The sequence below is a fragment of the Prinia subflava genome, chromosome 1 (assembly GCF_021018805.1).
Source record: "Prinia subflava isolate CZ2003 ecotype Zambia chromosome 1, Cam_Psub_1.2, whole genome shotgun sequence".
NCBI classification, from domain to species: Eukaryota; Metazoa; Chordata; class Aves; order Passeriformes; family Cisticolidae; genus Prinia; species Prinia subflava.
Window position 1 is genome coordinate 136641037 of NC_086247.1, and position 25321 is coordinate 136666357.

General features: G+C 40.2%; 1 protein-coding gene across 14 annotated transcripts in view; it reads left to right on the forward strand.

Annotated features, from left to right (window-relative positions):
* Positions 1-25321, forward strand: part of KIAA1217 (KIAA1217 ortholog) — a 333490-nt gene that overhangs the window by 218065 nt on the left and 90104 nt on the right. For 12 of the 14 annotated variants that reach the window (XR_010082495.1, XM_063413849.1, XM_063413878.1 and 9 more), the window contains one exon: positions 21739-21934. Coding sequence is in view for 13 of the 14 variants with exons in the window: in XM_063413849.1 (XP_063269919.1) it covers positions 21739-21934 (196 nt within the window). In the remaining variant the exon portion in view is untranslated. Of the gene's footprint in view, positions 1-12303; positions 12385-21738; positions 21935-25321 lie in introns of those variants that run through there. The other 2 variants (XM_063413940.1, XM_063413901.1) reach the window with 2 other exon arrangements.

A 25321-nucleotide genomic window follows, 5' to 3' on the forward strand; every position in this document is an offset into this window, starting at 1 on the left:
TTCCTCTTCCCCTCTCCCCATTTTAAATGCTGTCTAATAAGGATTCTTTCTAGACCATACATTATCATTATTTGTCTAGTATTTACCAAGCCATAAAAAGAGGGCTGCACAGTTTCACAATAGTTTTTGTTCAGTTTCCTTCAAGTATTTCATGCAAACAAGACAGGCGGGTTCTGTTAACTGGATTGAAAAGATTCATGATGGGAAAGTATCTTTCCAAATAGAATTGTCCACAGAATGCCTTTGAAAATATCTGTGAGGTTTTTTGTACTCTTAGGCCACTGAACATATTTTTTTTTAATTTTTCATGTGCTTTTCAGGCAAGAAAATAGAAGAATATCTAGTTAATTTAGAAGCATACTTTTCAGGATATTATGTTATCATAATATATCATGTTCATGATATATCATGTTCACTTATGGTTTTCTTCTTCATATTTTTCTACTGCCTGCCTTTCTCTTATTCCTCTTGGGAGAACAATTTCTGTTTTCCTTCAGCACAGAAGCTATCTTTGTACAGGTCAGCATGAGCAATGCTGTTGGGGAGCTCTATCCACTATGATTAGTCAAACCTTTACTAAAGAAGGGTCTATCCTTGCAATGAAGAAACACTTTTTTTATAGATTTTTAAACCATTAATTTATAAATCATATAATCTGATACTGACTTATCTCTATGTCCTGTCCACATGCATTTAAACTTCAGACCTTTGAGTCCTAAAATTCAGCAAATGTTGTCCTAACAATTATTACCATTTAGCATCTAAAATTCCTCTTTGAGAAACCTCTTAAAAGCTTTCTGTTTTCCAGACAGGGAGCTTTAATTGAAATTTAGAAGAAAAAGTAATAGGTACTTGGAAAGAATCTAAACCATTGCTTATAAAATCAACAGTCCCTCGGTTCACATTCTGAAGGGGGTCTGTGGAATCATCAATTTCTTGAATTACACCAGTGAATCGGAAGAGACATCTAAGTATTGCTACTACTGAGTTCTTTTGTTGTGCCCTACTTTCTTCTGTTAGAGCTCTGGCAGAAAGATATATGACATAAAATTATCCATTAATAGCTCTGAAATAATCAAATTATTAGTTCTTCTTAGAATTCAGTGTTCCTTCAGAAAAATGAAATATCATCTTATTTCTTTCAGTATTGTTGTACAACTTGCACCCTTGCCATGCTGGACACCATTGAAATTACTGGCCATTTGTTCAGTTCTTGAGATAAACAGAACTGAAAGCTCAGTCAATGCATGTCAGGGCAGATATGATCATCCTCTAGATTTTTTTTTCCCCTCTTGGCTTTCTTACACTACCTAACCTTCAGTGAACTCCCTGCAACATTTGCTTTCACAGAATTCTCCTTAATCCTCCTTCATTGTCAGACTGGGTTTTCTGTTTGACTTTCAGAAATTGAGAAATAATGATACTTCTGGTAATTTCAATAACTTGAGAAAAATGATTGAGGATGGGAACTCTTTTAAGAGGGTTAAAAGGTTAATAGGGTAACACTATCAGTGTGAATAGCAGTCTTGAATATGTTCATGTCTTCATAAGAACTTAGTATTTCCTTCTGAGTTCGTCAAATCAGAGTGCCTCTTCAATTCTGAATTACTTTAGCCCAGAACCTTTAGGTTAAAAAAAAAAAAGAAAAAGTTTCTCAGTCTCTCTTCTGCAGCAACCAACTATAAGATCCTATAGTATGGAATTATTTGTAATACAACTATTATCTCCCATGTAAAACATCTTTGCATCTCCTACATGAGTGGATGAGAATAAGATCAACATTTTCTAGCTGGTCAACCTGGATATTATTTCTGGTAACAACAATGCCTGTCATCACTTTATGTTGTGAATAAGAATGGAATGGAATGGAATGGAATGGAATGGAATGGAATGGAATGGAATGGAATGGAATGGAATGGAATGGAATGGAATGGAATGGAATGGAATGGAATGGAATGGAATGGAATGGAATGGAATGGAATGGAATGGAATGGAATGGGATGGAATGGAATACTGCTGAATATATCTCAGGGTCATGATTTCTCTCAATCAGAATTGACACAAGTGCAAGCCAGAAGATAATCTCTTGAGGACACTAAAGGGAAAATAGGCATCTCTGCAGTGCACAGTTAGATGCTGTAACCTACCATCACAGAGTTTTCCTTGCTAACAACTGCACCAGAGAATAGAAAGCCTTGATGATGTAAATAGACCATATACATTTCACTGCTGTTTGAAGAAAAAAGTTATATTTCCATTTAAAAAACAGACAAGTGAAGGATGAGGAAGAGAGACCAAAAAAAAGTAACTACTGATCCATGGCCAAAATAGAAACGATTTTCTAGTTTCCAAGATAAGACCAGGACAGACAGCAAACACCAGACAGGAGCAAAGCTACAATGGAATATCTGTAGAGTCTATGAACACATTTATTTTCACAAGACTAGGCACCTTCACCCATGTTCAGACACATCTTAAAAGACCACTGCCAGTATGTTTTGCTTTTTAAGTGCTATAGAATCACCTGTTGGAAAGCAAATGATTCTCAGATTCCTTCAAGAACAATACATTGGAGCCTGTTCTTTCTTCACCTTGAATCCTTCAAATCTCTTTTTGAGGCTTAAAGAAACTTAAAGATGATAACCTGTGGGGATGCCTGTAGTAAAACACACTTCATGAGCTTCTGTGGAGTCAGGATTCATTTTGTGTGCATATCTGTAACTCATGAGATGTGTGTTCTCAACAGTCAGTAACCAGGCAAATGGATAATCTCAAGTACAAACCTACATTAAGTTCTGTCTACAGTATTTATTGGCTATTGGAGGCTGTGCCATGTAATTAGAGGAAACTGAGAGTTTTTTTCAAATATTTGTGTATACCCTTTTTTGTTTGAACAGATAACATTTTCTTTTGTTGAACTTAGGAGAGGGAAGGCCCTGAAGAATGTGAGGTCATTGAATATTCAAAAAATAGCAGAAGTTATTTACTGCTCATCTGGTTTTGTCTACTAAAGTTTACTTAATTTCAAAGTTTTAAGATTTGATTTTCAGCAGTTCTAAAGGTACTGTGTTCTAAAATGTTCATATGTGCTAAAAGAAAACTAAATCATGAAAGAGAAAATTCAGTTGTACATATTCCCATCACTGCACCTCACTCTGATATGCAGAAAAGATATCAGTTGGCTCATTCTAATTATGGAATGGTTTGGGTTGGAAGGGACCTGAAAGATATCTGGTTCCAAGCCCCTGCAATGGGTAGGGACACTTTCCACTAGAGCAGGTTGCTCAGGACTCCATCCTGCCTGTCCTTGAAGACCTTCAGGGATACGAGGCTTGTTTCCTCCTAATTTTTGATACTTTGTCATTTAAGAGTGATGCTAGCACTAGATAGAAAGGTTTTTGGGGAACAAAGATCTTCCATGTCAAGATCCCAACTTGTGAAATGTTTAAGCATTTGAAGAGAAGATATGCACAATACAAGTAAATGAGATTTTAGAAAGACTTCTCTATAGCACATAAGAATACAGAATTGCACATTCTTTTCTGCATGAATGTGTTAGATCCCCTCCCCCAGGCTGTCCTCAGGGAAAAAACCCAAACTCTATTGCAAATTATTATCCTGGCGAGGGGCCTGGCCCCTTACAATTTGGAAACCATTTTATATGCTGTAGATTCTTTTCAGTTTTAAAGCCCTGTGTTGGCTTGTGAACAATGATGACATCAACTCTTGAAATCCAGCTCTAGCTTTGTTCCCTGTTCCGTAAGGTTCATAAAGCCAGTAGCATTTGTTTTTGTTCCCAAATAGGATATATTTAAACTGACATATGTGATTAATGGGCTGATGTTATGGTTTATTATTGGGTTTACATTGTGTGCCTTAAGTGTGAGAAGATAATTTTAAGAAGAAAGTTTTGAAGTACATAATAAAACGTATTGCAATAAAGACTTCTGAACAATATATAGTATTTCACTATCTATATATAAATCTGAAAATTGAATTAGTATGTAAATATCCTTATCAATGAAAACTTAAAGTGTTGCTTTGCAATAGTGATGTCACAATAATTTTCCACAGCCTAAAGTTGGCTGGAGTTAATTAGCCCCTAGCATCATAGCAGTGATATCTGATTGCATCAAAAATGGGAGTCACTTGGGACCTTGCAGAATCTGACTGTTTGTGTATAACATTATATGTACTTGATACTTATCTGTCTCACTTATATAAGATAACTGATATTATGAGATAATAAGACTGACTTATTCTCCTGGATTCCACTCTATTTACTCTGTAACTATTCAAGTGTAAGCTGGTGTATGCTGTACAAAGGCATCTCTGAGCTCACAGTTCTCTTGTAATTGTGTAGGTGACAAGTATGTGTTTAAGAAAGGGTGGAAGATAATAAATTCAGTTAATCATAAAACAGGTAGGCTTTTTATGTTTGATGTTGTAGTTCAAAGTTTTAGGTGTTCTAAGGGAAAATGGAGGAGACTGTGCTTAGCAAAACCTTCCTACTGTGCTAAGACAGTGATCCTTACAAGAGGTTAAGAGCAAACTTAATGTGGTGTGTAAATGTAATACTTTTCTGTAGCAGTTTTCCCTGCAGCGTGCTGGAAACTGTTCATGATTTAATTATTGCAGAAGCCATGTAAGGTAAAAAGGTACTGTGAGTTCAGTTGTCCATGGTGGGCCAAGGAGAGGAAAAGTGGTTTTGTGACTGAAGTGGGAACCAAAGCTTGTTAACTCTCAGACCATAGAAAGCTATGACTGGACCAGAGTTATTCACCTATTTCTCTGTGGTCAAGGGAATTCTAATTAAGTTTTCTAAGAATGCTTTACTATATTGAGAAATACTTGGTAAGACTTGCCAAAATACGAGGTTGCCACTGCAGTTCTCCATTGATTTTTACCCTCGATGAGTGTTCTCTAAATTGTTTCTGCTCTACAACTTACTTTCATAAAAGAAACTAGGAGCTTTGAAGTATATAAATGAAGTAGGTTTAGGTTTTGTTTTTTTCATAAAAGCTGAGCAGAAAAGCAGGCTACTGGGTGCAGTCCCAGGCATCCTGACTTGTGGCATCCTCAGTTCTTGGCTGAGACCATCATTTGGAGTTGTGGGCCTTATGTTATTAGCAAACCTGTCTGTTAAAGTTGTTTTGTCTTCTTGAGGTACACAGCAAAAAGGTGGAACAAAATGTGTGTACACAATTTTCTTTATACTGTCTTCAGAGTAAATACCATATACTTTTTTTTTTTTCTTTTGGGGTGGGGAAGCAATTCCTGTAACCTTATAATTTTGAATGGGAAGTAATCAAAATTTTTATCACTTTGAGTAGTTTTTATGAAGTTTAAATGGATGAGCAGATCACAGCCTAAAAAATTAGGTACATTTAATCAAGGCCAAAATGAAGTCCAAAAGCAAGAACTTATTAAAGAAACATCGCAATTAAATCTGAGCCATGAATGATGACAAGCCCATGCATTTTTCTGCATTTCAGAGGATGTTGTTCTCAGTAGACCATCAGTTGTTCTTGCATACACCATACTGTGCTTTTCAGCGATGGTTGTTGTATGAATAACCAGGTCAGCCAGTTGTTTAAATAAAGTTGGGAGAAAAATACCACAGAAAAATGAGAGAGAGAAACAGCTATGTTCTTTAAACATCACATTTTCTCTATTATTCTTACTTTTGAAAATACTGGAGACAGCTCATAAAAATTTCTTCCTTCTTAGGTCATCATTGTTTCTTTATTCCTTTATAATGATTTATAATATTTCTTGTTGTTTATCTTCAGCAATATTTTGTGATTCCAAGAAGAGATGATAATGATAGGAGGAAGGGAATGAATAATAGGAGAAATAGGTTTCCACTGTTGGAAACCAAAATACTGCATTTGCCTAATTTTCCTGATTTCCAATAGTGGGACAAATACGGAAAAACTGTAAACAATATTCTTGACACTTAGTAAAGTTTAGTCTCTGAATCCACATTTAAATTGTTTGCTATCTCAGATATTACATGTCAGTGGCTGAAAACCTCCAATTGAACCACTAACTGAAAACGGTGTGTTTCATGCAAATCCTACCAGAATTAGTAGGAGGCACAGGGAGGTACCTCCTTTAAACTCATAATGCTCATTAGGCAACCAAGTTGAGATCTTCAGCCAATGTTTTTTCAGTTTGCCTGGTCTGTACAACGGAGGCTTTTCACATACAGAATTCTGCATGACAGAGGAGTGATTCAAGTTCAGGTTCATGGATTCAAATCAGGCTCAGATTACCTCAGAGAAATTAGGACCAGTCATCATATTTTCTTCAGCCTGCACCAACCAGACTGGGTTTGCATGTTGCACTGCACAGTGATACTTAAATTCTGTAGTGGGGGACAGACAAAACATAAATACAGGAATAATATCTTTTATGTATTGGCTTGGTTACTTTTATGTGAAATGTGGAAAGAGAAGAGTCTGATAAGCCCACACCCCTGTAGGTGCTAGGGCCCAAGAGGAACCAAACAATCTATTCATGCCTAACTTCATTAATGAAGTTAGTCTCATGGATTTCTTCTATGATTACTCCTAATTATGTGGTTAATTATATACTTTAAGCATAAAGCCAAGACTGAAATATACAGTACTGTGCAGGTTCTTCCTTTAAAACCCCTAGACTTAGAAGTCATCTAAGGTGAACAAGAAATTACATTTTCCTTTGCTATTGTACGGGAACTGAGTACAGATACAATACTGTATTTATGTTGAGGCAGTTCAAAAATAGTGTTTCAACACAGCATCTCTGCATGGGTGGAGCGACAAGAAAACAGAGAAAGTTATGTGACCCTGGAGAAATTCTGAACCCCCTGAATACCAGACTATTTTTTACTTTAATGGTGTAAATATTTTATATCTCTTAAAAAGTATAATTTGGATTATGATCTGAATTCCCTTGAGATTTTTTTTTCTCATTCTAGGTGTTTGTGTTTAACACTTACTGTATATATGATATGAAATTATGTAAAATAAGAACTTTAATTCTCACTAAAATGAAACATAACGTTTAGGTATTTTTTTACAAGAACTGTGAATAAGATGAAATCAACAATGAAGAGAAAACCCTTGTTTTTTGTTGTTGTTTAGAAATCAAAACCAAAATAGTTTGGTTAACACATGTCATTTTCAGCTGAAACGTCCAATAAGTTTGAGCCAGAGAGTGTATGCAGTTTGAGGGATATGTAGATGTAGAGTGTGCTGGAAAATATAAATCTTGAAACGTAAGAAGTCATAATGTTATGTGCAGACCTCTTCCTTTGCTATCTCTCTGAGTGCATTCCTGGTTTGAATTCTGACGGCTTTTTTGTTTCCATGCTTCCTTTGTCACCATTTGTCACTGGCCCTGAGCACGTGTGCCACCCCCAGGCCCGCAGCTGTTCCAGTGCTGTCCCCTAGATCCCCTGCAGCTGATCCTGTACATTGACTGCATTTTCACATGATAAAAGACTTCACCCTTTCCCTTCTTTGGCAGATACTTGTGTGCTTAACATTTCTGTTGGAAGAACCTCTTTGGCCTGATCCCAGCTGAGTTACTATCCCGGCTTTTTCCCATCCCAGCATTGTTGAGAAACACCATTTTCTCCCCCCACAAAACCATTGCGCACAGGAAATAGGCAGTTGATCCTCATTTCCTTCCTTCAGTTTCAAGCTGTTTTAGAAGACTAATGAGTCAGCATCTCATTTAGTTGTATATCATCATCTGCATACTCATCTCAAGCCCTTTGTGTTCTCATTGTCATTTCCCTGCAGCTTTAGCTGATTGCATGTCTCTGCAGGATTTCACCCAGAGACTGTAAACCTAAGGAACGCTAATTGTCATCCTAATGTCCTGGGGTCCTGGCTTAGCCCCCCTTTGTTTCTTTCTGTACTCCTGCATTTCTCTGATTTTAGCTGGGTTTTTTTCTCAGTAACAGTGTCATCTTCCTGGGTGACCCATGATAAATGTAACGTGTTTAATGTATTCTACTTTTGTAAGGACTTCCCTTTTGAAATCCATCAGAAGCATAAATCAAGGGCATATGACACAGACTGAAAAAAAGGGGAAAACTTACCATGCTCCTCTTTTGCAGCACTGCCAGTGAAAAGGAGCTTCAGCTTGTATGTCACTGCCAGCCAGAACAGCAGCGCTGCATTCCTGCGGGGGGAGCACATTGTGCTCCTAACACCCTTCTGTGACATTATTTCAGATGGACTCAGGGGGACAGATGTCTCCTACTAAATCACCAACGCAAATGTCTCAAGCATCTGCATTTTCCTCTGGAGACTTAGAATTTCAGTGTTCAACAGGTCTGATCCTGCTTAAAATGGTGAATATGTTCCTTTGATCTGCTTAGCAAGCAGATCCCACAAGGCAGACTTGCAGTTCATTCACCCTTGTTTTGAGGGCCCTGGGATAATGACTAATACAGTCAGTCAGCCCCCAGGTATTAATCCTTGTCTTCCCTAAACTGCTGTGTATTCCTCTGGGCAGTACCTTACAAGTGGTATTCACCAGACTTTTCTTGTCTTCGTTTGACGACATTCAGCACAGTCCTGGAAAACTTTGCTTTCCTCCTATGACTCTTAGCCTTCTACACCTTTTTCCAGAGCCACCACTTGCTCCATTTAAAGCCACCACTTGCTCCAGGTTTAAAGTTCAAAAGCAACATGTTTTGCAGCTGTTTCCTTTGTCTCTGGTACTCTTCTACATCATTGCATCATTACAATGATGTCTGGCTCCCAAAATTTTCTCAAGTGTAACACCCCTTCCTGCTTATTTATACCTGCCAGTAGTGACACTCTGCAGTCGTTTCTTAGTTGTGTGTTTTGTCCCAGCCTCAGCTTCCACTCTTCTTAGCCTCCAGTATTTTCCACCTTTTTTCAGAGAAAACTATGTATGCTCTTTTCTTTCTTTGGTTGTTTTTTTTAATGTATTACTCTTATATATCCGCCTGCCTGTATTAATTTGGTTTTTTGAATGCCAGACCAACATCTTTAAGCATTGGTGCCTCTTGTATCCTGACTATTTGCTTTCACAACTCATAAAAACATAACACTAGTTTCAACAGGAGCCTCTGTGCTCTGAGGGTATTTGGTTAACAGAAAGTGGAAATCTCTTTTTTTCCATCTCATTGGGATGTGACAGGCTCACCTTTCACAGCTTCTCCTTGCATTGTTTGAGCTGGTCAAGTAATGTTCATTCAAGCCAGCTGAGGATCTGCACTCATAGATGAGAATGAAATCACAGGCTTTGTACAACTCCATTTGGGAGAAGGCACGGGATCCTGTCTGTTGGCCAGCAGAGGTTGCTCAGAGCACATTAGTTGTGTGTTCTGTACTCTACAGTTCTTTATTTCTTAGTAAATCAAGTCCAGGGTTTTTTAATCTTTGGTGAGATTTGCTCCAACATCCTGTTTCTCTCCTCATGCTGGGTATTTGTTTTGATGCCTCATCTCTCTGGAACAATGCCAGACTTGGTGAGGGAAGCAGAAGACAGGGGATTGTCTCAGAAACCTGCCCCTGGAGTTGAGAGATCACAGCCCTGCTGCATCTGGAAATTGCAGAGCTCTCCTTGGATTCATTTCCCACCATTGTGGACTATATATATCCATATGCATGCTGATAGATGGAAAAAAATTATACTCCTCTACAATCCAGAAGTAAAGGAAAAAATAGATCATTATTGTTTTCCATCTTTAAATACCCCTGAGGTTAGTGAAGTGCTGATGAAGGCATCGGTGTGGTGTTGAGTTTGGATAGAAATGCAGACAGTTAAGAAATATTTTGGAAAGTTCCAAAGGAAGCCATGCTTCAGGTTTGGATTCAGACCCAAATGTCTTCAAATTTCATTCATAATAAGGTCTTTACGTGGGCTGCAGTAATGGTCTTAATTATATTTCTCCCACGCTGGCATGTCTGGATCTTCTTTAGGGGATCTGAAGTTTGCTACATAACACTGTGGATGCCTTGCTAGTCTCCTCGTGCTACCTTATGCAGGAGTTGAAGCCTCCTGCTGCCCTGCTGCTGTGGATCAGAATTTGTGTGGTTCATTTTTTCCTGCAAGGCTGTGTTTATTCAGAGAACACTAGCAACTAATCCGGCAGCATATCCATATGATTTCAAATCAATTCCTGCAGGAGGAGGGAGAGAATTCTGGAACTAAGGTGGACTCATTTTATGTATTTTAACTGCATATCTTCATGTATCTACTTGGTTTAAAATAACTACCGTGTTGTGATGAGAGGAGGGAAGAGTTAGGGATACAGGCAACATTTTCTCTGGATTGAGGGTAAGAAGTGTTGCAGGTTTCCTCAGGCATCCTCATCTCCTTAACCACTCTAAGGTCAGAATTGATGTTTCACTTCCTTTGGGACTGGGAAAGCCCAGAGAAAAGTGACACAGTTGTAATCCTCCATGTGGTGACACGGTTTGAAGAAACTAAGAAGCTCAAGTTGATCCTGTGCAATGGCTTTAGCAAGGGTGACTGTTGCACTCTTGAAATGCTGCTGTTGGGCAGAGTAATTCATGTCCCTTCCAATGCATGGTGTTGATGTATAATGATGCCTGAATGTCATGATGCCTGAATGTCAAGCAAACATGCAGGATGATTTTTTCCCTTGGAAGTGTTGTGTGTTTGGCATTGAGAAGGGACTTGGTCTTATACAATCCTTTTTTTCTTCTTCTTCTTATTAAACAGAATTGTTTAATAAAAGCCAAGGAGGGTTTCTCAGGTTTGCATATGTGGGATGGTAACTTTATAAAAACATGAAAAACTCCAATAGAGTTTCAGTATTACCGAGACATTAGCAACAGACTGTTTTGTCTTTGTGGTTTAGAACTGGAATGTTTCCAGTTGTTGCCGGAAGGCTACATTTAATTTGTACTGTGTTTGCATAAATAGCTTATTCGTAAAAATCACATTTTACTTGAACAATTCTAAATGATGCAGTTATCACAGGGAGAAAAATGATCTATTGTTCTCTTTAAAATAAAATGGTACTGCCCTTCCAAAGTATCCAAAGGACAAAAGCATGAAAAATCATAGCATACTTATAAGTTGCTTATCTCATCCCCAGAATCAGCTCTCACATGCTCATATCCTCTGGGTTTGTAAAATTCAAAAGATTTTTTGAATTACTCTCTTAATTGTGATGTTGGCATTATAATTACTTGCTAAATAAGATTCTTTAACAATGACGTCCTTGTTGTCAAAGCAGTTGCATTTCTTTGCCTGGTATGAATAGCTGCATGTTCTGAACTGGGAAGCAGCAATTGCTGTGGGAGCCTGACTCTGTTGAAGGAGGAATTGATTGCTTAGAGAAGGTTTTTTAGAGCACTCCACAAAAATCTCCCTTACCTCCACCCACAGGCAAATGAAGATTAAGGATAGTACAGGACCTCCACCTCTGAACTCAAACAGCAGTAGGCAATTTCCCCTTCAATTAGCATCTTGTTCATGTGTTGGAGGAAAAAAATGGTTGGGTTTTTTTGGCCCTTAAACCCCTTTTAGCAAATTCTCACATTCTGTGGGGTTTAAGATCAGAAGCAGAATAGTAAAGAGAGATGTGATTGGCAAGGGCTTTTTATTCATACCATAGTTTTTCTCATTCTTTTTTAAGTTGTGGTTAATCATGAGTTACACAGTATTTCTAAGTACTGCTTGAAGGATTCCATGTCCCTGTAGTAAGTGTGAAACGAACACAAAAGTGTAATGACTGCTGCTAACTCCAGCCAAGAGTTGTATCATTTCTTAGGAAGAATGTTTTGTTATTTGTCAGTCATGGTTTATATATATATATATATATGAATCTCTGTGGCTCAGCTTTCAGCCATTAACTCTTATATTAGAACATTCTTGTTTCTTTGACATACAACCACATGTAGCACATCTGAACTGAGTCCAGCAAGAGGTCTGAGAATATTGCATATTAAATATTGATAGGGCATATTTTTCTCTGCCACATGTGCATTTCCTTCATTGTTTTTCAGTGCTCTTCTCTTCTCTTCTCTTCTCTTCTCTTCTCTTCTCTTCTCTTCTCTTCTCTTCTCTTCTCTTCTCTTCTCTTCTCTTCTCTTCTCTTCTCTTCTCTTCTCTTCTCTTCTCTTCTCTTCTCTTCTCTTCTCTTCTCTTCTCTTCTCTTCTCTTCTCTTCTCTTCTCTTCTCTTCTCTTCAATATACTTTCAGTATATACAGGTTATTCTTTTTTAATTTCTATTGTTCTCCTTTTCCTTTTAACAATTATCTCTCCCCCTCCCCTTCTTTTCTCTCTTTAATCCACAGGTTTTGCAGTGCATGTTGGTCTCCCTTCATTCAGAACTTGACATTCAAAGGTACATGATGAAAATTGAATCCTCTCAGAGAGTTAGTACTGTACTTTCTTTTTTCTGCACTCTGCTGTGAATTGAGTTTGTTACCCTTTAATTGTGTGTGTCTTGCTTCACAACTAAAGTTTTCAAATAAATATGGATCTGCATGCTTTGTCTCTGTATTTCACAGCAATGAAGTATTAAGCATATAGATTAATTGCATATGGGAGTGTGATGCATGTGCATCTTCTGACAATTTTTGAATTCTGACTTTTCCTTTAATGGCATGATAGACATGAAGCTCTTGTATTAGATGGAAGATTCTAGATAAATGATTCCTAAACACTGTCCCAATTCCAGCTTTATATTTCTATTTATACATACTTGGAACTGACTTAGGTGGTAAAAGTTTTGCTGCTAAGTTAAGGACAGATCTGTGGGCAGAGCAGAAAATATTTTTGTATTGGACACGCAAAAAATCTCAGTTCTGCAACTTGCAGAATTGTCTTTGATGCGGAATGTGCACCTCTGAAGTCACCTGTATGTCACCTTTCATCCTGCTGAGCTCCTCTTCCATTTCTAGATGGCTTCTACCTTTTTCCCCGAGGGAGGCAGTGAGTGTGTACAGGCCTTGTAGATACACACATGAAAGGTGCCTCTGCAAGGATTCTACCGCAGCCGGCAGCGCGGTCATAAAAGCACCGAGATTCGAGACGTGGAGGGAGCGAGGCGGGAGCACTGGGGCGGGCAGAGCGGCGGGGGCTCATTTGCACCTGATTGGAGTTTCCCCGTCGGGATTTCAGGAGGCCGATGAACATGCCGGCCACAGGGCAGGGGCGAGGCTGCGCTGTGGGGAGCAGCGGGGCTGCTCCCTCGAGGGAGGGAAAAAGAAGCAAAGGAGCGAGGTGACGAGTTGGGAAAGAGGAGCAGCAGAAGTTTCTGCAGCCTCTCCTGAGGCATCCCCCTAGCTCTCCCAGGTGCCAGAGCAACACGCTCTGGTAAGTGCTTCAACATGTTTACTTCCACGAGTAGAGGCTAAAAATAAGTCCGTGCTGTGGGCCCTTGTTCCTGCCCGCAGACCCCGCTCACCGTGCGGCTTTCTAAGGGTATTTCTAAACCAGCATGTTAATGCAGAGCCCCTTCTCAGCTTGCAGAAACACAGAAAAACAGGTTTTGCCAGGATCGCTGCATTGTGTTCCTTTGCTTTGGGAAACAGACCCTCCTCTTGTTTTCCTTAGGGACGTGTGTGGGAGAACAGGGATGGGTAAATAATCTTGAATCAGAGCTCACTATCCCCTAGGTACATTTAGGCATCTGGTATATATTCTTCCCCCCTCTCCCCCCCCACCCCCCCCTTTAGTTTTTGCATGTGGTTTTAAGCATGTAAAGATCTTTCCCCTTTAATCAGCATAATGACAGTTTTTGTTTAAATCATCCCTTTTAATCTTCACAGTTCTCATGGCGATTTTGGGGATTGTGTAGGTAGGAGTTACCTCACCCGCTGCTGATGAAACGCAGCCATCTCCTGGATGGAACAAAGGGTCGTGCTGGGTTGTGAATACTTCACAGTAGAGTTTTTCAGGAGGGAAAAGAAAAATAGCTTCCAACTGAAACAGCCATAAGGTTTTAATTAAGACAAATGCTGATGTCCAGGCTGGAATTTATGGATAACTTATTTAAACAAAGAAATAATAAACTGAAGCTGTGATGCAAGAATATGACAGAGACTGTGAAAGATGAAATTTTACTCTGAGGAAAATTGATGGACCCATAGAAGCCTTTGTAGGGAAAAATAGTGGGGTGATTCTTGGCTTTTTAAATTTGACTCTCATGTATGAATAAATTCTTCACGTGACAAAGGATTAGAATAAAGCAGAGATATAAATTATTTTATTTTAAAGATTTCTTTCATTAAGTATGACTCTTGCTTTACATTAGTGTGTGACTAATAGTTTTCTCTGTTGTTTTACTTCAATTTCTACCCTCAAATCTTAGGCAGGCATTTGTAGAAGAAGAAAACCTTGGATTTGGACAGAAACATACTGTGAAATACTTTTACACTTTAATGTGGATGGCTTGGGGTTTTCTGATATTACATGTATTCCAGAGAGATGCCACAGCATGTTGCATATTTCAGTCTGGACTTGTCTGGACCAATTAAGCTGCCCTTAGACTGGCTGTTGAGTTCCTTAGGGCAGCATTTTCAAATGCAAGTTCCTGCAATTAAACATCTGAATAAGAGGTCTGGCAGCCTAAGTGCTGAGCACCTACAGCTTTTATTGCTGCTAATGAATATCTTTACTATAAACACACAGCTTTCCTGAAAAACAGGTTTCAATTTATCTAGGTGCTTACAGTTAAAAAAGAAAAAAAAACTTTGAAAATGTTGGTTTATGTTAGTCATTTATAACAGAGCTTCATGAAAAACTTTTCCTGCTAACTTTGGGAATCCACCAGCTGAAGAGCAAGCCATGGTCTTGCCAAGGGGGAGCAGCCTGTGGATATCCTCCTGCTCTGTGATTCACGGCACTCAGGATTAAAAGAAATGAGTTTTGGCAGCTTGCCACAGCAGGGAGCATGCAGCTGGCCATCAACAGGAGCTAGCAAGGCTCGTGGGAAAACGTGCAGATTTTTAGGATGATTTGAATATCATTATAACCTAAAAATATGGCAGATAAACTCTGTCACATCATTAGACATGGGTTTTTTTCCCTCTAGGTGGAAGAAACTGGGGTCAGCATCAGTGAATACAGACTGATGATAAAGATCCTGTCATAAGCAGAGAGGAGTTTTGCCTTCAAATATATTCACTAAGTTGAGTAAAATGGCCACTCGTTGGAGCATCCTGACCCTGTCACAGCGACGGGGAGTGTGTGGCTGTGACTGAGCATTGCTGGTGCTGATGCCTGAGTTATCTTCCCCTCCTCATTCACCAGGGAGGGAGGAGGAATGCTTTCTTTCACCTCACTTGGAAGAGTTCTGGCTCTGTTTCCTGCCTTTCTCAGAGCATGAGAGGATCTGCTCTGGGGCAGTGCCTCAGGTTCACAGCACACGGTGCTCATTGCTTGGCTCGGTGGCCGCAGGCAGGTGGCCAGGGGAGGGCTCTGTGACCTGTGTTCTGCTGGCATCGCTCCTGTGTGAGTGTGGCGAGCTCGGGCTCCCCTCGGGCCCGCGGGCAGGAGGAGGAGGCTGCAGGGAAGGGGCAGCGTGGGCAGCGTCCAGCGCAGAACGAGCCTCCAAGCCAAGGAGGCTGCAGGCAAGTGGGGTACCTTGCTCCAGTGCTAGGGGAGGTGGGCAACCATGCTCAGGCATTTCTCCTTATCAAAAGGGAAATAATTCTGGCCATTCCTACCATAGAAATCAATATTGCCACCAAACTGAGATGCTCGTGAGAAAGAACTGATTTTGTAACTCATTCTGTTGATTCAGCAGAAAATAGTGAAAAGTTTGGGTTCAAAATAGAGAATTGAAAGCTAGAGACGTGTTAGTCCATGAGCAGGCATCAGGGTAGAGTAAAACTAACACCTACAGGATGTGCATTCAGGCAGGTGAGCAGCTGCCCTCCCACTCCCTTCAGCCCTGGAGAACAGGGATGCTGGCATGTGCCTGCTCCTGCCATGGTACCATTTCCAGCTGATGGCATCTGGAAGAAAGATGCCATAGATTTTTACCTCTTGTAATGGTGAAAAAGCACCAAAAGCACAGAAGTCAGCTTGTCATGAGAGATGGTTTAATGTTGCACTCAGCTGCTGAGTCATCTCCCACCCCCAACTCCCCCAGTGAGACAGTATCCAAATAACACGAGTTGCACAGAGGTAATATGAACTTTAGTTTGTATGGACATGGATAAGCATTTGACTCTTCTGAGAAAGTGATGTGGAAAAATATGAAAAATGCTTAAAAACTAGATAATATGATAATAATTGCTTTCTCTTCAACAGTAATGTGTCACTAATAGCATGTCCAGACTAAACCCTCTTGTTGCGTTATTATGGAAGCGCAAAGACTCTGTATCTGTGGAAAAAGCAGATCCATCTTTCAGACAACAATAATGTGGATCTGGCACAAATGTGATGAAGGGGTATTATTGCAGTAGTAAGAATTCACGTGCTGTGGCAATACTTTAGTTAATAAACTCATCATACATGAAACACAGCCTGTTTATATGCCTGTTTGTCACATATCCTGTATCCATCTTTGGTACATGTCAAAGGACAAGTAGTTTACTTGAAGGTCAAGAAGAGAAAGCTTCCATTTTTCTACTAATTTTTCCTCTCTATTTGAAATGTCAAGAAGACTATTAAATGTGGGGGGAGGAGGGCTGCCTATGCTATGTTCTTTAGAGTATATGACTGAAAAAATGTATTTTACTATCTCTGTTTTATTTTTGTTGTCTTTGTTTACCATTTGTACACTGCCAAGAATGCTACCAACTTCCAAGATACATAAGATTCTTCTCCCAAACAGATAAGTTTCTGTCAAGATAAGGGCTAAGGAAGTTCATGGAGAAATGAAAAGTGGGAATTGACCAAGAGATGAAATTAAAACTTTCTTCAGGTTATGCAGGTGTTGTTTTGGGTTTTTTTTCGGAGTTCTGTTTTGTCTATGGAAATGTGTAAAGCAAATTTGCAGGAGAAAGAAAAAGAGAAAAAAGGTTTCTGTTATATAGATTAGTATAAAAAGTAACTAGAAATGAGCATAGAAGAACACTATGAAGAGCAGAAATATAAAACCGGCTAGAACAAAACCATGAGAGGATTAGTGTGGACAAAAGTGAGCAGAGGACCAGAGGCAGAGGCATGCAGGGAACTTGATGAAAATCTCTGGTACTCCTTGACTGCCCATTACATTTGCATCTCTACAGTATTTCACTTTTCATTATTCAGGTACCTTCAGACTTCATTCCTAATTATTTGCAGTTTTACTGCATTTAAAGAGCCTTGCACTTTTTTTCGTTATTTTTTCTTGGTCAGTGAAAGGACTAAATCAGATGTATTAAAAGTTCATTCTTTTGCCAAGCTGCAGCAGACAGATATCAGTCATGAGGCATGATTAACTACAGTTTTAATTCTTTGTCAAATCCCAAGAGTAATTGCTAGCTCCATGAGCTATACTTAAATGTATACCCTGAAAAAGTTACAAGGATCTACATCCTTGTAAATAAAATAGTATATTCTAAGTAAAAGAGTCATCAAAAAGCACTGTGTAATTACACGTAGGTTTGCACCAGGATTGTCCATCCTTGTTTTGGCCTGTCCTTTCTGATGATCTTGTAATCCAGAACAAGCACAGACATCTTTTATCAGAGAAGTCCTTGAGGAGGGTCAGCTCTACTTGGCTGGCTGAAAGATGAACTCTGTTGCACAAAGAAACATGCAGGGGAGTGGCTCTAACATACAGCTTTGGGGGAAGAACCCTACCTGACTGAGGAAGAGTAACCTAACTGGTCTTGGCAGCGGGGAGGGAGAGACCTGCTGCCTCGTTCTGAACCTCCTTCTGTTTTCTGGCATTTATCCCCGAGGTGGCGTGGAATGTGCCGGCATTTCCTTGGGTTTGTCTGCCTCTGTGGAGTATCTATTTACACATTTTAATTTTGGATAATGCTGTTCCCCGGTGGGCATATCTTAAGTTTTCTTCTCTGTTGGATATTTCAGGGGTTTTTACTACAGCACCATTCTGACTCACAAAGCAGCAGTCTAGACTATGACTCTAGTTGGGAACTGTTGGGTCCTGAAACATTGATTATTGGGGTCTACATTTATTTTGTGAAAGCTTGCACTGTGTGCTAGTTCCTGAAAAGTCCTTAAAATGACACTTGCTGAAGTATTATTTTAAGGATTTTAAAATTAGTGAGCATTCAGATAAAAAAAAAAAAAAAAAAAAAAAGGCATTACTTATTAAGTATTTGACATTTGTCTTTTTTTTCCTATCTGATATTAGAATCAATATCCTGAATAATTATTACGAAGTCGGATAATTCTGAAGGTTTCTGCACTGCTTTCTTCAAAAAGCTTTACAAGTGCTTGTAGCTACAGCTCTGTAAATGTTGCTGGTTCCTTTGCCACTGCATGAGTTGGTTTTCCTAAGAACCCATACCTAGGAAGCCACTTGATTATTAAGTAGCATCAAGTCTAGTGCCTATTGCCAATTATAAAAATGCTTTCCTCTCAAATATACGCTCATATCGCTCAGTTACTTGAATACCCACTGTTGTTGCTGAGTTTGAGAATTTTTTTAGAATGTGTTTAAAATTCAGAATACTGGAATGTAATGTTTACAGAAGCTGAGCATGACAAATAGCTTGAAGCCTTTCATAAACTGTATGTGTACTTTTGGTGGATCTCATTTATAGCTTGCATTGGCTTTATGTTTGTGTCACTCCATTTACTAGAGTGGAACTCCTGTGGATTTGAGCTGGTGGATTAAGAGGAAGACTGGGCTTTGTATCTGAGCAGAATCCATGAGGTGCCTCTGGAGAGAGGCTTCAGAGAGCTGCAGTACTGATGGTGATGATGTATTGATGCAGAAATGAGGGCTCCCGAAAAAGGATCTTTTTTAGTCTGGTGGGTTGACCCTGGCAGAACACCAGCTACCCACCAAGCCACTCTATCTCCCCTCCTCTGCTGGCATCTGGGGGAGAAAATAAGATGCAAAAATGGCATGGATTCTGATAAATGCAGTTCAATAAAGAAAAAGCAAAGGCCACATGGGGAAGCAAAAGTAAACAAAGTATTCTCTATTCCCCGTCAGCAGGTGATGTCCAGGCACTTCCCAGGAGGTGAGGTTTCAGGCTCCAGTATACATAGCAGTTGCTCCATAGGACAAATGTAGTAACAAATGGTCCCTTTGCTCCTCCTTTTTTTTAGCTCCTATTGCTGAACAGTCAGCAAATGGTATGGAATATTCCTTTGGTCAGTTTGGGCCAGCCCTTCTGACTGTTTCCTCTGCCAAGATCTTGCCCACCCGCAGCCTTCTGGGTGAGTGAGGGAATGTTGGAGAGAGTCTTCATGCTGTGCATGCCCTGCTCAACAGTAGCAGAAATAATGGTGTGTTATCAACATCTTTCTAGCCACCAACCCAAAGTACAGCACTATGAGGGTTGCTATGGAGAAAATTATCTCAGCTCGACCCAATGGACTGAGCTACAATAATGACATCATGTCATCTGTGGGGATCTGGGATGCTGTGTCTTAGGTCCTACAGCATTTCCCCAGGGACAGCCAAAGAAACACAGCATTGCTAGGGCTGGCTCCATCTGTGCCTTGACAGGACACGCTGGGCAACTGCTCAGCTGAATCTGTCTCTGTCGATTTTGGTAATGAAGTCTCCCCTTACTGCTCAAATATACATCTGTTCATATTATTAGTGAACAATATACATGCAACTGCATGCCTCAAATGACATTCAGGGATTATTTTATTATAAACTAAAAAGAAAAAATAAGTGAAAGCAAAGCAAAATAAGCTTGATCCATATTTTTATATTATTAGTATATATTTTCTTAAAGAAATAAGGAATCTCCTTTCCAGCAAACTCTGAAACTAAGGATCTTTTGCAGGTTGATTTTGTTGCCTTTTTTTTAATTCTTGTTTTACTTTTAGTCATGGTTTTCTAGAAAGGGAAAATTATATGCCTTCTAGCTCCCTATTAATGGATTTATACATATAAGCTTTTAATCAGTACGAGGAGCTACAGAGCTGTCATGACTTGGCTTGGTAGTACATCCGTAATGTTCCTGTGTAAACAAAATACTTCAGCAGTGATGGTTCACGAGCCATTTTGGAAAGCTGAATGAAGAAGTACTGAGTTATCAGGTTATTTTCTGTGTCTGCAGGTCACTTGTCACCTGTGTAACTCTTCCAGCACAGGTCTCTGTATCTACAACCTGCAGACCAGTGCTGACCATGTCAGAGACACTTCAAAGGATACTTTAGAACAGATGTTGTTAGCTTTAAGCCCTGCATAAAATTCAATGCTCTTGAACAATTTCATTGCAGGACATTGGATAGTACCTACTATTTTAATATTAGTGTTTGGAAAGTGGTAAGTTCTGGAGGATATACTTTCTTGTGAGGTATATCTAATCATTGTAATTTGTGAGCAACTGCACAACTTGGCAAGAACAGCCCTCTACAACAAGCTAATGAAAATGTAATAAAAGTTGAAGTTCTTCATACATTGAAAGTCACATCAGGAATATTATGTGATGCATGCTATTGCTGAAATGAGCTCTCTTCATTTCACTTGAAAAACCACTGAAAGAAACAGATGTCAGCAAGATTAGTTAGCTCAGCTTTCCAGAAAGAAGCATAATCTTTTTTGGATCTTGACAGTATCTTCAAACCTCGAGTTGCAGTTGATTTTGATACAGGGGATTTTTTAACATAATAGCATCTGACCTTAAATTACAGGGGAGAGAAAAACACGTAACTTTAATGACATCTTGTGCCTGGTGCTGATTATAGATGTCTATAAAGTATAGACAGTATTTACATACTGGTTTTGGAACCTAGTAAGCTTGCTTTGCTTTGAATTTCTGCTTTGTATGTTCCCATTTGCTGTGATATGGTTTGATTGAGAGAGATCAGGAAATTATTCTTCCAGAGTAATAGTAAATGTGGTTGTGAGGGGATTTCTCTACACAGTATTGACTGTGCTTCTTAAAGCAACCCCTTTTTTGTGGAAAGGGCTTATAATGTCATTTATAGTTTGCAAAAAATGTTCAGGACATTTTATTTCCTATTGAGTGTGTTTTTATTAGGCAGATCCTATGGTGAAGAGTTGGTAGAAGTGCACAAATGAAACCATATCCCTCCCCTGCTGGAAGAGTCGGAATTTTTCCCAGCAGCTGTGTTTAGCAATTTTCTAGTATGCCTTCCCAGTAAAAGTCATAGTTAATTTGGTCAGTTAATGAAGACAGTTCTGATTTATGCTGGTGCAACAAAAAATAAAGTATTTATTTGTGATTTCAGCTAGAAATGTTGGATGACTATTTTGGCTTTGCTGCATGACCTGGATCTTGCATAAATGGCACAGCAGAAGATACTGAAATTCATGGCTTTACTACTCCATTACAGTATTGCTTTTCAGAGGATTTTTCTTAGCAGACTTGATAAAATTAAGGAGTGTGTGTATGTGTGTGTGGACAAGGAGAATGGCATTACTGTACATCTCTTCAGCACGTCTTATCCTCAGGGTCTTGTTAGCAACAAAATTTGCAATGTGGATTTACAACCATAAAAACTGCAGCAGAATGTCCAAGGACACTTTTCCTAAATAATCTACTCAGAAGTGACCTTCAGCATACCAGTATTTGAAGAAGTTTGGACTCCTTCCTTCTTCTCTTTAATTTTTTTTCCTCCCACACTCCGGTTTCAGTAGACTAATAAGGAAATACTCTGTTTTGCAGACAAGAAGCCCGAAGCCATCCCAGAGCCCCCAGCCCAACTTGGGTGACCACACGGAGCACCTCTCTGAAGCCTCTGCTGATTCCTTAGAGGCCATGTCTGAGGGTGATTCTCCAACCCCCTTCTCGAGGGGCAGCCGCACGCGGGCGAGCCTTCCTGTTGTGCGGTCAGCAAACCAAACCAAGGAGAGATCGCTGGGTAAGAGCCTGCTCCACTCCTTCCTCGCTCTGTGCTTAGTCTGTGTTTTCCATTTGTGGATTTAAAACAGTCTTCAAATAGTTTGGGGTTGAAAAAGTAAAGATTTTGGTAGCACATTGTTTTTCACGTCAGGTTGTTCTTTGGAAATGAACTCGGTATGGGATACTGAGTAACTTGGGGGAATGGTGAAATTATTTTCGTAAGATCTGAAAGTATGATGGGAGCATAGTAAACAAGCAAGGAGAGAGATGCAGGTCCTGACATGAAATGCTGAGTAATGGTTAAAACCCACTGTTGCAAACACTTCCTGCCAAGCCTGCACAATATTTGCCGATGAACTTAATAGAAGATTGTACCCCCATTTTCATGTCAAGGAGACACAGGCTTTTTCACTTTGTCATCTCTTCAAAGCCAGGCTTAATTGAAAGAAACCTAGAGATATTATTGCCTTAGTAATCCATCTTACTGAAAAGGTTTGTATTTGTGTGGTGGTAGTTCAGCAGGCAGAGGATTTGAATGGATATGCTGATAGAGGTGCCCTTTACTTTGGGGCAGTGCCCTTCTGTCTGCACAGTGACATGAGAGATGTGTCAGCACAGGTGGACAGCTCTGCTTCCTGCATTCTTCCCATATCTCAGGGTTGAATTCAGCCTAGCTGTGAACCAGATCTCCTTTTATGATGATGAATTTTGTCTCAGAGACTCTGCTCAGCTGATGGATGGTAGGAGTAAAGGCTGTTCTTTTGAGAGAAGACACCAGAGGGCAGTTAAAGTGTTGTGGGAAGGCATGTAACTCAAGTGTGGGGATTGCTGAGGAAGGCAGGTTTTGCTCATAGTAATAAACTGAAATGCTGCTTTCCTGTAGGCTCATCTCCCAATATAGAGAGTGACATAAATCGAAGACTGGACTCATCATACCATGCTTGTAAGCTTGTCATGGTGGTTTACTTGTCCCTCAATAATCTAAGACAGTTTCTGTCAAGAGTATTATGATATCTGACAAACACAAGTGTGAAGAAAACAGAGCTGGAAAGGGTCCCTTACTCTTCCAGAGCTGGAAAGTGAAGAGCAAGGAAACAAGGAGCTGGTCCCTGTCCATGTCAGCTCACAAAGTGGCTGCCTTCCCACAGCCTGCTGGGCCACCAGTATGTTGGGCTTTTGGAGGAGAAATTTGTCATACTTCAACCTGGATAAGACTTTTTGCTTTTGAGGTGTTTTTAAAAGCACATGTATGTTTGCTATACATACACTTTTATCTTTACTATACTACACTATACTGCCTATAAGTCACTGCTGGCTAGGGTATCCTCAGTATGGCTTACTTCACCTCAGGATTTTCTGTAAAACTTGTATTTGCTTCAATATGCTGTTAAGTGGTTGAGCCTTTGGAATTCACAGTCCAGCCCCACTGTGTGGGCCCCAGAGCTGGAAGCAGCACTGCAGGTGGTGTCTCAGGAGAGCAGAGGGCAGAATCCCCTCCCTTGACCAGCTGTCCACGCTGCTTTTGGTGCAGTCTGGGACACGTTTGGCTTTCTGGACTGTGAGTGCATTGCTGGGTCATGTCCAGCCTCTCATCCACAGCACCCCCAAGGCCCTTTGGGCAGGGCTGCTCCTGCTCTGTCCATCCCCCAGCCTGTGTTGATACCAGGGGTCGCCCTGACTCAGGGCACCTTGCCCTTGGTCCTGTTAAACCACGTGAGATTCCCACATGCCCACTTTTGAGCTTGTGCTGGTCCCTCTGGATGGCATCCTGCTCCTTAGGCATGTCATACAGCTGTATGTCAGCGCCATACAGCTGGTGTCGTCTGCAAATTTGCTTCATTGAGCCCTTCATCTATGTGATTTCTGAGGATATTAAATAACACTGGTCCCAATACAGACCCTGAGGAACACCACTTGTCCCTGATGTCCTTTGGGACTCTGAGCCATTGACCATTATTTTCTGGATGCAACCATCCAAGCACTTAATTATCCATCGAACAGTCCAGTCATCAAATCCATCTCTCTCTAATTTAGAGGAGGATGTTGTGGGGACCATGTCAAAGACTTCACAGAGGTCCATGTGAAGGGAATCTGTAGCCCTTCTCTTGTCCACTGCTGTAGAGGCCTGTTGCCATGAGTTTTTCCCGGTTTTGCTGAGCGTTCATATTAAAGGAGAAGTTCGTACCTTCTCATGCTCTTTTAATGTAAACATCAGCTATGTTCTATAAACATAGCCATTGTTTTTACATTCCCTGCCGGGACAAACAAGACTGTGTGACAGTCCTCTTCACCAATGTGGTGTGGAAGTGAGAATTCCTTCCTCCAATCCACAGGCCTTATAGAAAAAGTATAAAAGTAGGTTTTTGTAAATAAACCGGGTCTCCTGCCCTGCATGCTCTGCTGCACCCAGATCTGTGTCCCCAGTCTGTTTTCTGGCTAGGCCGCCGCGGTGATAGAGGCCCACTGCAGAAGGCCACTGGCTTGGTGAGACAGGACTTGCCCTTGGTGAAGCTGTGCTGGCTGTCCTGAATCAACTCCCTGTCCTCTATGTGTGTATCTGTGATCCTTCCCCCAAGTGTTCTCAGCCTCAAGGTATCTTCAGCTTAGGGATTTCCTGGTTACGGTTTCTGCCTGTGTAATAACCATTAAGATATGTCTCCTCCAGGTATTTGTTCAGTCCACCTTTGATTCCCATTTTCATATGTAAATTTTTCACATCCTCCCCAGTGCATCTGTGACTTTGGCAGCAAGTTTCTGTTGGTTTACTGCCGACCACTGCTTGCCTGTTGCTTTGTATTTGTTTATCAGCTCTAAGTTATTCATCCTACTCCTTGTGTTGAAAGTGACAGCAAATATCAGATTGCTATCTGCTTCCCCCAGGCCATATCTGGTTTCTTTGGCCTGTCATTTCCCTCAGGTCATCTCTTCTCCAGCTGAGAAGTGCAGCTATAACCACTTGTTGCTCATCCAGAAACAGTCCTGGACATTTGATTATCATTGCTGCCCTGAAATTTTGCAGTTCAATAGCTTCTTTGTTAAGATGGGAGGACCATAAGTTCACTGTTAAGTAGTTCATTCTTAAACCCTTTCTGTAGCCTCTCTTGCATGTCCTGAAATGTGTTGTCCAGGCCCTAATGGAGGACAGACATCACTATTTTGTTTAATGGCCAGGATTACAGGCGCTGCAAAACACCCTGTCCTTCATGTGCCAGAGACAAGGCCCCAGCTTATCCCATCATGAACAGGATAAATGCAGGAGAAAGAAAAAAGTAAACAACAAGAAAGCAATGTCATATCAAGCATTTCAGTTGAGAGTTTTTAGATTTGAAATGAACAAAATAAGCCTTTTTTCTCTGTATTGCAGGAGAAATTGTGGGTGGTTTAAGGGATCATCATACTAGCCAAA